At 34.3% G+C, this 14,990-nt stretch overlaps 1 protein-coding gene across 1 annotated transcript; it reads left to right on the top strand.

The window, feature by feature from the left end:
• Positions 1–7,619: 7,619 nt before the first annotated feature.
• Positions 7,620–10,695, top strand: LOC108477902 (cation/H(+) antiporter 2-like). Its single transcript, XM_053022929.1, has 4 exons — positions 7,620–8,095; positions 8,223–9,209; positions 9,367–10,289; positions 10,407–10,695. Exons 1-4 carry the CDS (start codon positions 7,940–7,942, stop codon positions 10,693–10,695), a joined length of 2,355 nt encoding a protein of 784 aa, XP_052878889.1. The 5' UTR covers positions 7,620–7,939.
• The last annotated feature ends 4,295 nt before the right edge of the window (positions 10,696–14,990 follow it).

Genomic DNA, 14,990 nt, shown 5'->3' with positions numbered 1-14,990 from the left:
GTCCCGAAACCACTGTTCCGACTAGGGTCTAAACCGGGCTGTTACAACTCTCCCCCTTTAAGGATTGTGTCCCCGAAAATCTTATCAGAAAGTAGAGTAAGGATTTGCTTCCACATAGTACATTTCAAATTCACACATAACTTCAAATTTCAATCTCTTTAATCTTACAATTGAAATTTCAATCTGTCTTTCGCTATACGTCATATCAAGCTGAAACTGTTTCTAACTATATTGAATTACTTTCATCTTTTGCTCAATTTTTCTGATGGCATTAATCCTGTAAATCATTTTCTCACAAAGCTCTGTCCCAAAACAACGAAGTTCAGTAATTGCAACCATATGTTACCTCATACAATGTCATTTTTATAATCACATGTTAGCTTATCAAACAACAATAGTCTTTCTTAGTTTCTTTCAAACTTTAAAACACCGTGACAAATAAATATTTCAAAAATTTTCAAAACAGCCTCGTACTCACAACTTACTGTAGTTTCTCCCAAAATTACCAGATAAATTTTAGATTTTTAATCTAAGACAATGATGTCTAACACCATGTGCAATCTGACAATCTCTGAACGAATAACTCAGCTGATTTATCAAAAGAGAAATCCATGTGTACAGAAAAGACTTATTCAGACAGTTAACAAAAATTCAAATAACATCTATCTTTTTCAATGATAAAAGATAATCCCAATACAAAATTCATCAAAATTCTATTTCACCAGTACTCAGATATCAAAACATACTGAAATAATCCTGAAGACGATTAATAATTAACTTTAACCTGTTGATAGCTCAGACATTTAAACAGGATGTTAGAAATATTACGTTTTATACCCATTATCAATACCACTTTCTCAGATTATCATGCATCTTGTTACTCCTGTATGAACAGTCTAACTGACGTTGTGAGCCTCTTGCAACAATGGTTATACAATCTCAGAGCTTCTTGGTATACACACTCTATTTCAAAGCAACAAGCAATCATCAATTCCACATCTGAAGTTCTAAATAAGAAATCAATTTATGCTGAACCCCTTTTTAACTTATAATTTGATTACACATTTCTAAGTTTCACGAATTCACTTAGTAAACATCAATTTAACTTCTAATACAGCTAACATATAATCATCCTCTGATAAGATCAATCATGTATTCATCGCTCGTAAAGCACAAAAAAGTTTATTATTCAGATCATTCAAAACTATAATCATTTCCCTTGGATAATAATATTTACTTACAGAATCAAAAGTTGTTCGACGATTTGAGCTAGCTTTGCTGTGCCAAGTTCGGATCTCGCTCTGCAACATCAAACATTTTAAACTCTTGTAATCATCAAATATGTCACATAACTCTTTTTTATACAGCTTAAATTGTATGGAATCACATGATATCTCTATACACTCTATTATTAGAACACACTTCAAACCTTTCATTGACGGATGACTGAAGATCATAAACTTTTTCTTCAAATTAGACTGAACCAGTACTCATGTTTCGGTCAACAATATCTCCGTACAAAAAGGAAAACTTCAACAATCGAACTAACTTTAATTTACCACAACATTTCTCAGATAGAATTGTTCCGATAGATATAATTTTTTATCAAGTCTTGAATATGAATTCTTCCTCCAGACTATCCTTCAATTTACACATGTACGTTCAAAGTTTATTTCCAATCTGGTGGATAGATTCAAACACAAATAACCCAATTAAATTTTCAATCAAATACATTCAGATCATATTAAACTACTGAATCGGTCTTTTCGAAGAAATCTTTTCTTCTCGTTAAAAAGAATAACCCAGACATATAATGTCATAATAAAACCGACATCTTACCCGTAACAATAGATAATATCCCAACTGTTAATAAAGTAATTGAACTCAAAAGAAAATCAAATATGATTTGATCAACAACCAGTGCAGAAGTACAACTTTTATCTCTGATAACGGTACTACAGTACTTCCCAAATTTCAGAACAGAAATTATGACTATAATAGATATAACCATTTCCTTCAAATAGATATATCTTATAAATAATCACATAGAATCATAAGAAAACCAGAATAGCGAAATTTTCAACATCTGTAACTACATAGGATATCAGAAAATTACAACCCATACAGAATGATATCAACTCCGATGATATCCCAGAAAATGTCCAGAAAGTATAATATAACTCCTAAATACTGGAATCCAAAGTAACAGAAGCTATTTAATCTTCACATATTTTCAATAGAACAATAGCCAGTAGAAACAAAGTATTAACATCATACAGATTTTACCGTCGAATTTCATATCCACACAATGTAATAAATATTAGAGAAAGACGTAGCAATGTCGAACATAACTCAAACAGATCAATGATACTTTCATCTATTAGCATGTTTAGCTAATGTTCTCATATGATAAGAATTCCTTCTGAAATTAAATAGTCACATATACTTCTGAGGATAAATTTACACATAGAATGTCCAGAAGAAGTCATAGTAACTACCCGACTATAACCACTGCACTCAGCCATCAATATAATTCAAACATTATTCAACTGTCTAATTCTGTCATCATTAAATCCATATTATCCCATCAATAATAGAAACCAATTCAAAAGAACTTTCAGTTATTACTTTTCTTTAGATATCATACCTGAATACTTTTATTTCATCGAATTCAACTTCTTTGTTAACAATGACTTTGCATAATTTGAATAGTCTTCAGAACTTTTCAATATCTTCTTTAGTACTATCTTTATTTGTTGTTTCATTCATTTCTTTGACCACATTACTAATCTTCCGAACATGGACTTCTGTAATTCCACACTCGTAGGCTTATTCAACCCAAATCTTACAAATTTCATTGTAACATTTTACGGATAAGGGGGTAAGGGTAGTAAAGCCTCAAATAACATTTTACGGATAAGGGGGTAAGGGTAGTAAAGCCTCAAATTTAACTCTCTCATACATGCACTTAACACATACTATCACAAATAGTCAGTTCATTTCTAATTTCACATTTTTAAAACATTTAATAAACATTCGCTTTTACTCACTTTTGTACTTAACACATAGTTCATATGTCAACTCAAATCACTAATTCACGATCAAAGCATTTCATATAATAATCATAATCCAAATATCATAACCCACATGCTCATATAATTATAACATTTATCAATAACAATATGTCATACACTTTGATCCATACTTTTATGAGTTTCAACTCACAATCAAGACATTTCCATTCAAACATTTGAGTACACATTCCGTATTATCAGAATTGTCTTATCAAAACAATTTTCGTCAAAGTCGAGAGATATCACACTATCGCAGGTTAAATGTGGCATGTATGGCTAAACTCACATTAGCTATGTTAGTCCTAGAACCGACTAAACCATAGCTCTAATACCAACCAAATGTAATACCCCTAAACCATATCCGTCGCCGAACTAAGATTAAGAGGCATTACCGAACATGTCAAAATATTTAGAAATCAAAAGTCATACATCATCATTATACAATAAAATATCAACATAAAGTCCCTTTCTTAGGTCAACGAGACCTTAAACATACATTAGAAAGAGGTCGGGACTAAACCGAACACATACAATTTTTTTCGAAACTTAACATTTTCCAAAGTTACGGAGGCCACACGCCCGTGTGGTCAGGCCATGTGCCTCACACGGCATTAGACACGCCCGTGTGTCTAGGCCATGACAAAACAAGGCATACATACTGACTTGTCCACACTGTCACGAGACATGCCCGTGTACCCGGCCGTGCTTAAAATTAGGGAGGCTACTGACTTGGCCACGTGGCCTGGCACACGCCCATGTATATGACTGCGTGGTCTACCCAGGCTCACTTCAAAGTGGCCCTCGAGCAACATGGCAGAGACACACACCCGTGTCCCTGCCCGTGTGGGCACAAAATAGGCCATTTCAAGGCCAAAATGCGACCCAATTTGAGTCCTCCCTACAAAAATCATTCAAGCATCAATATACTACATTTTCAGCCAATTTCAATCTCAAAACATACACTATTCAAGTCATGTAATCATCAATCTATTTCATACTCAATATCCATACCAAAACATGCCAAAATCATAAGCCAAATTCGTTTAATCATACATTACCAACATCTCAATTTCTTATCCATCTTCATGCTAAACTTATACTAAAATTAACAATTTAACAAATACCAATTTGACCATTTCATTTAGTCATTCATATGCATCAAATTATACCATTTTCTCATCACATAAACCATAACAAAACCAAACCATATTTACATCCACTATCAGGCCATATCACTTGGCAAAACATATATTTACATCTCCAAACATATTAACATACTTCTAGCCTATACATGCCACATAACCAAATCTCAAAACATTATTTACAGAAATGATAACCGGATAGTGTGATGATGTCTCCAGCAACTTTTAACCTGAGCAGATCTCCGAAAATCTATAAACATAGGAAAAACACACACAGAATAAGCTTCGAGAGTTTAGTAAGCCATTTGCAAATAAATCTTCACAAGATCATGTATATAATTCAACTTGAATAAGGCAAATTTAGTTAACTTCATACACATTCAATCACCTATCTTATATAATCCAACATCACCACATTAAGTAACTTTATTAGGCTTATTTATCGATGAACATATAAACATGCTTTCAATTTCAAATAACGACCATTAGATCATTCATATAGATTAAGCTTGCACAATTTCATTACTTAACCAACCGAAACATGGTCATTTATTACATTTCATGCATAGAAATATATCTATTTCTTTTATGCATTTCAAAACCCAAATAACCATAACAAATCACACATCCAAACCATGTTCCATTTTTCATAATTCTCATGTTCGAAACATAGGACCACAATTTCATATGACGAGCATATATAACACATCGTTCATTGTCATATATTTCACATATCGTCATTTGAATCATACTCACATTTCATATCAGAGTTTCATACACACATCACATGTACCTGAATCATATATGGCAAAACACAATTATAATTCCACATTTCTCATATAATTCATTTGATCATAGTTTACTTGCTAGTATCCACATCTCATTTTCACATAGTTCATATATCAACTGATCATAATCATACTCACTTTCATCCTTTAATTTCATATATATCGCAACATACCTAATTCGGATGCACATTCATATACTCATTTATTTCTAGGAATGCCCGTTGAACCATTCGGAATCAATAAGGATACTCGGATAGCTTTGGAATCTCGTACAATGCCATTGTCCCAGAGGTGGTCTTATATGTAATCAATATCGATGCCACTGTCTCAGACAGGGTCTTACATGAAATTAAATATGATGCCGATGTCCCAGACATGGTCTTACACATAATCTTTAATCGATGCCAGTGTCCCAGACACAGTCTTACACGATATCTCAAGTCGATGCCAACATCCTTGACGTGGTCTTTCACGAAATCATATCTCAGAATCCTATGTCATGACATATATATCCTCTACTATTCCTATGGTTTTTATGGGGCTTTCAGACGTCATAATTCTATCGATTCAAGCTCGTAACTAGTTCTTCAACTCTCAATTCAATTCGACATATACACATATATTTATTATAATTCAATTCAGCACATATAACACATATACATTTGAATTTAATAGCATTTATTTACTTATGAACTTACCTCGTACGGACACAAATGCACTGGAACAACTATTCGACAATTTTCGACTTTCCCCGATCCAAATCCGTTTTTCCTCATTTCTAATCTAATTCAATACAAATTCAACTTATTTAATCATATACTCAATCAAATTTATCCAAAAACACATAAATGGGCTAACTACACTTTTGCCCCTTACATTTCACATTTTTTGTAATTTAATCCCTATTTCACAAAACACAAAATATTCAAAATTTGATCACACCCATGCTTGGTCGAATTTCACTAAGGTCCCTAGCAGCCCATTTCTTTCATTTATTTCATATTTTGACCCCTCAATTTACAAATTTCTCAATTTAGTCCTTAATACACAATTTTATCAAAAATCACTTAATTAAATATGAAAATCAAGCATCAAAGATTTATTCTTCATCATCAAACAACAATTTCATCACATTATGACAATGGAAAATCACAAATTCTTCATCAATTCTGAAAATTAAAGCATGGGCTAACTAATTTACGAAGCAAAGATCTCGAAAACGTAAAAATTACTAAAAATTGGGTCAAAATGGACTTACAATTGCTCCCCCAAAGTGTCAAACTATTTTGAGCATTCAAACCCTATTTTTCATTGTGATATTCAGTCATTTAATGAAGAAGATGAACCAAAAATTGATTTTGGTTTTATTTATTAAGCATTAATTAAATAATTACTAAAATAACCTTAATAAAATAACACCAAAATAATTCATTTAATGACCATTATCGTCCATCAACGGTAATAGTGGCATAATTCCATTTTAAGGACTTAGCAATTAATAAACCATAGCAATTTAGTGCTTTAACAATTAGATTATCACTTTTGCATTTTACATGATTAAGTCCTTTTTGCAAATTGAGCACACAAACGATAAAATTTTCGTACAAAACTTTCACACATATCAATTCACATATTTTAAGCATGAAATATAATATTAAAATATTTTTTTGACTTGAATTTGTGATCCCGAAACCACTATTCTGACTAGGGTCTAAATCGGGCTGTTACAATTAGGTTTGGAGTGTCACTGGCTAAGTAGAACAAGCTATGTCGCAACTACCGGAGGTGATATCTTGACCTTGGGAGTTAGAAAACTCCAAGTTGTGACATTGATCTTCCAAGGTTGCAGCACTGCAACTGTTTGCTTGCTTCTTTCCTTATTCTCCCTTGATTAAGTCCTTGAAAAAACCTTACCACACATTAAGTTCCAATTGACTTGTAATTGAGGTTTTTATTCATAAAAGCATAAAATAAAATAAAAATCTCAATTAAAGTACATTGTAACCTGAGTAAGGAAAAGTGATAAAATGACTTGAACACTGTTCAAAAACAAGCTTTTTCAAGTGTGAAAAGGGCTTAATTTCTCATACCAAGATACAGCGTATCAGTCTTCAAGCCTAGGTGGGTAGCTCAACTCATAAACAAGTCTACTTGAAGCCCACTTGCCCTACACATGGGCTTCACTTTGTCTCAACTCGTCACATGAGATCACAATCCCCCTCGATCTTGTCTGTTCATGGTTCACCACCATGTTGCTTGCTTATTGCTCACATGATGCTCGCCCCTCGTGGTACATCATTGGGGATCTCTCGTCCCTAGGCTCAAGTTTCATTTGGTCCGCCAAGTAGGACACAATTTCGAAACATGATAGCAAGCTTGGTTCAACCCAAAACACAAGCCTAAAATTTTACCCAAACAATCCATATTTGTAAATTTTTAACCCAAACTCATTTTAGGCCCACTCATATTATTTTTAGTTTAATATTTTATATTTTATATTTTTCCATTTATGAAAATATTATATATATTAAGATTATAGTATATTTTTACCATTGCAGGCAAGGGATATTATCTTTAATCGTTGGCATTTATGATATTTGGTGATGCGTGAGTCGAGTCAAAGAAAATAAGGTAAATTTTAGGAAAGTGCATAGCATGCATGGAAAGAGAGGAAAAAAGGGGTCAACAGACCTCGTCTTTATATGACGAATTCCCCGGGAACAAAGGGCGTCCATCAGAAAGCAGAGGATACAGAGAGGGAGGCCCAGCAAAGTAGTGGGAGAGGAAAAAGAAAGAGAAAACAAAAAAAAAAAAAGAAGCAAAGAGTTATCATCAATTGGCAGGGCAGCCTCTGACGACGTATCTCTGCTTGACCAGACCAGACCAGACCAGCAATTAGATATTCTTAAAAAAAAAAAAAGGAGCAAAATTAAGGATGGAGGCAACAGAACAACTAATGTGTCAACCATCGGACTCATTTAACCCCTTGATCACAACAAGCTTTCAGGTCTCTTGTATTCTTGTGATTTCACATATTTTTCATCTAGTCTTGAAACCCTTGGGACAACCTGGACCTTTTGCACAACTTCTTGTAAGCATTCATCTTCATATATCTATATCCATATTCATGATTCTTAAAGGCATGCAGTTATCCATATATAAAAAAATTATTTTATGAATGTATATATATATGTATTGTTGAATGCCTTCTGTATCAGGCTGGCGTTGTGTTAGGCCCCTCATTGTTGTCCCGTATACAAAGAGTTAAAGATTTTTTCATCCAGGCTTCTGCTGCAAAGTATTATCAGTTCTTTTCATTCGTTTGTCGAATGCTATTTATGTTCTCCATCGGCTTGGAAACAGATGTTCCTTATTTAAGACGCAACATTCGCGTTGTAAGCATAGTTGCAGGAGGGGGATCAATTCTGGCCTGCTTGTTTGGTGGACCATTCTTCTGGTTACTTATCAAGGTATTCAATGTCACCAAGGAGCGATTTGCATTTTACCTTCTTACCTTGACAGTTCTAGCAAATTCAGCCTCTCCTATAGTAATCCGGATGATTGCAGAAACCAAGTTTGACACGGCTGATTTAGGGCGAATGGCAATTTATTCTTCCTTGGTCAATGAAATGTCATGTGTAACAATCGTCAGTACACTTAAAGCTTTCTCCTCCTTCGGAAGATTTGGAGGTGCAATCCTTATTACTCTTGTTACAGTGGCTGTTATCTTTGTGAACAAGTATCTATCATACTTTTTCAATAAACGAAATCGGAATAATAGATTCGTTTCGAACAAAGAAATCTTCGTTATAATGTTCCTTCTTACGTGTCTTGCTCTATATGCCGAGTGGGTTGGCTACACAGCTATTTTTTGTTGTTTCCTGGTCGGCCTCATGTTTCCTAGAGAAGGCAAAACGGCTCGGACATTGTTGCACAAGCTCACTTACTCTGTAAATACCTTCATTCTTCCCGTCTACTTTGGCTACACGGGATTCCAACTTGATATTAGCAATATTTTCAATAAATTGACTCTTGCTCTCACTGTCCTTATGATCCTGGTGAGCGCTGGAACTAGAATTGTCGGCACCCTTGCTGCTTGTCACTATCTAATGATCCCGTGGAACGAATCTGTCATCCTTTCTTTGTTACTCTGCTTGAAGGGAAACTACGACCTTATACTCATTAATACAAACCCAAACCCCAATGTAAGCTTCTTCTCAATCTCACGTATGCTTGCATGCATGCATTTGAGTCCTTAGAAAGCTTGCTGTTGAAGAAAGGATCACAGTATCGGCTTTATGCCGCCAAATTGTCATCCTTGCTTTCCTCAATGCTGATTTTCTTGTTCTCTTTTGGTTGCAGATGGTCTGGGCTGCAGATCTTCATGATTTCCTTTTGACTGTAGTAGTGCTAAACACATTGATCATAGGCCCAGTGGCTGCAATTTTACTGAACAGAGAAGAGTCTAGTGCTCAGTATCCTACCATACTGGAAATACTTAATCCAGAGAGTGAGCTCAGAATATTGGCTTGTGTATATGTCCCAAGGCATGTTTCAGGACATGTTAGCCTCATCTCAGCATTAGGCGGCTGTCCAACTGCACCCATCAAGCCATACATGGTGCATCTAGTAGAACTTCCAAAGAAAAGGAAAAGCAAATTGATGTACCATCAACTAGAAGATGGTGATCAATACAGCGATGAAGAGGAGTATGGAGGAAATGATGTGCTAGAGATCAATGACGCTCTTGATGCCTTCATCTCAGAGACCAAAATATTGGTCCACCAGAGTAAAATTGTTGCATCGTTTCTGACCATAAATGAAGATGTATGCAATGGTGCAGAGGACTTGCGGGTGTGTATTATATTCCTTCCGTTTCACAAGCACCAGAGAATAGATGGGAAAATGGAAAACAGCATGGAGGAAATAAGGGCTATAAATCAGAAGGTGCTTCGGCATGCCCCATGTTCAGTGGGCATCTTTGTAGACAGAGGGCAAACAGGGTTCCAACAACCACATGGTTCTCAATGCGTGCAAAATATAGCAATACTGTTCTTTGGTGGGCCTGATGATCGGGAGGCTTTAGCATGTAGCAAGAGAATTTTGATGCATAGTAAAGTGAATTTGACAGTCATCCGCTTCCTGCAAAAAACGACAGCAAGTAGAAGCAGCAATTCATGGATTAACGATGCTTCCCAAAAGGATGAGGAGGTGATCATGGCAATATCAAATATTGGGACAGAGAACGAGATAGACAATGCCTTTGTGGAGACCTTCTATAACAGGTACGTACCGTACATGCATCCAACGGAATGAAAGCGTTAAAATAGATATATATATATATATATATGGCTTTTTTTTTTTTTTTTTTTTTTGATATTGGCTTCTCTTGTCTTGACTAGGTATGTGGCACAGGGTAGAGCCGGTTTCGTGGAGAAGTACGTGAGCAGTGGGCAGGAAACGGTAGCAGTTCTAAGAGAAATAGCGGATTCGTATTCATTGTTCATAGTTGGGAAGGGAGGGAGAGGAACATGCCCCTTGACATCTGGGATGAGCGATTGGGAGGAGTGCCCAGAGCTTGGGTTGGTTGGGGATCTTCTGGCCTCTTCAGAACTAGACATTAGCGGCTCGATCTTGGTCGTCCAACGACATCGGCACTCTGAGGCTGAGGGAGGCTTCCTTGATGACTAGTTACTACTTTTGCTGCCTTACACTTTTCCTCATTTACTGCAAATGTAGCCATACCTTCATGCATACATGTAAAATTAAAGTTTTCTAGATTAGTTTACTTGACCTGCCAAAGGTTCTGCTTTAGGTTTTTAAACTCCCGATAGATAGTGGAACTGTTAGGTACGTCAAAATTCAGTTCCTTGAGAATGAATGATCAAAGTTTGTTTTATTTTCCAGAAAGTAAAAATTAACAAAGAAAAGTACAAATTTATAACAAATTTGATTTGCCTGGTTGAGATTTGATAATAGTTGTGGACATAATAAGTAGAATGCTAGGAAAATTAAACATACAAGAGTTGTTTAGGCATTTTGAAATTAATCTACATTTATGGAGTCTTACTCAAGGAATCAATTTCAAGTTACAAAGAGAACAATGTTTTAAGTCCAATCCCTTTCACTCTAGTTGCAACTTTACATTTGTACACGAGTTATTTGTTTCGATCTCTATCTTTCTACCAGTAATAGGTATTGGTATTTATTCGACTTTCGTCCTCTCATTATCAAGTGAGAAGGTGGAAACTATTCTATATAATTGTTTTTATAGATAGTTTTCATGAATTAAAAAAAAATCAAAAAAGAATCCCAAGGTTTTTAAAATTCTTTGTTGTACAATGAAAAAGAAAAAAAAGACTTAGTTTGATTCATACACTTTACTCGGTTAATCACTTCACAAATGTCTTGATAGATCATTTAATAAAGATAAATATTCTCACAACTTAGTTTCCCAAATAAACAAAATAACCCTCAAAATATTATACTTAGTCACCCATCCCTTGAGACATTATTTGTTCATCATATAAGCCCATCCCTTGAGACATTATTTGTTCATCATATAAGCTTATTGAATGCCTTTTGTTCAACTTTTTAAAGGTTCAATTTACTCATAATTTGAAAAACCATTCTTTCTTAACTCTAATTGAAGAGAGTGCATAAGACTTCTAATCTATTAAGACTGTTCTTTAGTGTTGTTATTTGCATGTGACACTCTTCTTGTGTCAAATGTTTGAAGAGTCTTCATAGATTCTTATTCTTGGACCTAAACAAACCGTTTCTGCTGCTGATTTGCAAATATAAAATGAAAACAATAATAGCCAAAAACTGACAACTAAACGTATCAAGTTGTGGTTGGAAGTTGTGGATCGTAAAATGGGCACATGTAACCTCACACTATTCTTGCACAACTTACATTCTAAGTGTAACACCCCTAACTTGTATCCATCGCCGGAACAGGGTTATGGAACATTACCAAAATTTACAGATTAATTAACAGACATTTCATATCATCTAGCATACATATCAGAAACCAATCAAAATCAATTATATTGTCCCTTATGCAAGCCATCGAGGCTCAAAATACACATTGGAAATAAGCTGGGACTAGATCGGTTACTTAAAGAATTTTTTAGAAAACACCAAAATTTTTCAAAGGTGTAGGGGACACACGCCCATGTGGTTAGGCCATGTGACTCACACGGTCAAGAGACACGCCCGTGTCTCGGGCCATGTAGGTATTCAAAATAGGGATACACGGCTGTGTCCTAGCCCATGTCCAAACTTTTGAGCTCTCTGACTTGGGCCACATGGCCAAGCCACACGCCCATGTGCTAGGCCGTGTGAGCATTCTGTTTTGTGCAAATTAAGGATACAGGGGACACATGACCATGTCACCTAGCCGTGTGTCACACACGTCTCAGACACACACTCGTGTCTCTGCCCATCTGGACAAAATAGGTCATTTTCTAGCCACATTTCTCACCTAATTTGCAATCAGCCTAACTCAACATTTTTGCACAATAAGCAGCCTTAACAAGACACTTAAAACAAGCCAAACTCAAATCTTATACATGAGATAACATCACATAAATCCAAATATCCAAACTTACCTAATTGACCAAATACACATATATACGTATTTTACCAAAATATATACCAATTTAAACCAACCATCAACATACCTATAGGATTTTCATTATTCAATCATTTCAAACACACATCAAACATGGTAAAACAACTTATACACACATCAAAAGATATCCATAACAAGCCATTAAAATGGCTAGTCTCAATAAAACATCTACTTGCCAACATTGGCTAAGCTAACCTATACATGCCATTATAACCAAAATTAATTTACTATTTATACCGAATGAGTCATTGGATAGTGTGAATCTGCTCCGACCAGCTTCCAACCAAAACGAGCTTTCGAATTACTATAAAACATGGAAAATAAAACAGAGTACGCATTGAAGCTTAGTAAGTTTCGTATAACATGGAATTTAACTTACCATTTATTCACATTTAAAGTAAGCATACCAACATAACCAAACCAATTTGGCCAAAAGTCAAAACACATATCCTTAAAACATTAGCCATGTAAACACATATAATAGCTCATAAACATGGATGAACATAGTCATTAAGCATGTTCCACATACATGTATCAAGCATATCATGTTTCAATTTACAAAGCGATATCTTTTCCATGTATTTTAGGTATATAATGGTAATATTTCGTTTTGAACTTATATTGTCTCATATAGGAACTTTGCCTGTTGAACCATTTAAAATATCATTGGATACACAGGTAGTACACACGAAATATATAGATCTATAATCCGTCAATTCATATACACATATGCTCATATGAACATGTACACGGAAAGCTCTTCCGAGCCATATAACAGGAAGCTCATGTGAGCTAAGTAATGAGAAGATCATATGAGCTGTATATTAAGAAGCTCATGAGAGTCAAGTATTGGGAAGCTCAAGAGAGTTGTGGTGTATCCGCAACACATGCAGGATTACAACCATATCGGGAACCCTAATGACATGTCATTTGTATCCTTTGAATTTCTAAGGTTCAAACGGGACTCGATAATTATCGAATATGTGATCATAATTACACATAGAAATTTTTACAAATCGCACACAACAATATTCAATTTAGAAAATTTAAATATACAATTTAGTTACACGAACTTACCTCGATAAGTATATGTAGATACGAAAGTTACTAATTTGATACTTTTTCTTTGCCTCGATCTAACTCCGTATTAGGTCTATCCGGATCTATACGAATGAATTTGACTCAATTTAATATAATTCATATTCAATTTAATCCAACACACATCTTTGGAAAAATTAATATTTTGCCCATATACTTTTAATTAATTACAATTTAGTCCTTAGGCTCGAAAAATGAAATTCATACAATTTAATCCTTATTCAAGCCTAGCCGATTTTCATACATATCCATAACAGCCTATGTATTTCACAAAAATTTAGAATTGTTTTCCATTAAATTTTCATCTTTTCAATTTAGTCCCTAATTGACAATTTCATAAGAATTCTCTTTACAAAAGTTGTTTATCTTCAACTATACTCATCCATGACAAAACCCTATTACTTTAACAGTTTTGCAAATTAATCCCCGAGATACCAAGATTAAGCTATTACGATCTCAAAAATATAAAAATCATTAAAAACGAGACTATTCATACCTAATAAAGCCAAATAAGTTTGCTAGAATTCAAGCTTCCATGACTAGGGTTTCCATATTTTTGATGAAAGATGATGAGAATGAATGATAATAATAATTATTTAATTCATTTATCATCATTATTTTATTAACTTTCCAAAATTAACCTTATCAATTTCTTGAATTTCCAATGATCAATAATCATTCTTATCTACTAACTACTATAAGGACCTCTAATTCAAAATTCCATAGCTTTTGATACTTTTAACTACTAGAATTCAATTTTCACAATTTATGTAATTTAGTCATTTTTATCAAGTTAGGCATGTAAATGATAAAATTTCTTAATGAAATTTTATACTATATTTCTATCATCATAGACCATAAAATAATATTAAAATAAAATTTCTTCTGACCTCAGATTTGTGGTCCCAAAACTATTGTTCCAACTTCACTAAAAACGGGCTGTTACAACTCTCCCCTTAAAGGAATTTTCGTCCTCGAAAATTTTACTAGTAAAAAGGTTTGGCCTAAAGGAATTTTAACATTAGGGCACTCAATTTGGTGAAAAGGACTAAATTGCAAAAAGTGCAAAACTTGAGTTCTATAAGCTAGAAGTGTCTAATTATTATGAAATTTTAAATCGAAGGTCCTTAAATGGTAATTACACCATTGATTAAGTTGGTGGACAAAAATGGACATGGTTAGGTATGTTTCTAAAGTTTTTCTTAAGGGCATTTTAGTAATTTGGTAATTAAATGAATTAAAAAGCCAAATT

The sequence above is a fragment of the Gossypium arboreum genome, chromosome 12, assembly GCF_025698485.1.
Source record: "Gossypium arboreum isolate Shixiya-1 chromosome 12, ASM2569848v2, whole genome shotgun sequence".
Classification (NCBI taxonomy): domain Eukaryota; kingdom Viridiplantae; phylum Streptophyta; class Magnoliopsida; order Malvales; family Malvaceae; genus Gossypium; species Gossypium arboreum.
The sequence above is the reverse complement of the archived record's forward strand: the minus strand, read 5'-3'. Positions and strand labels throughout refer to the sequence as shown.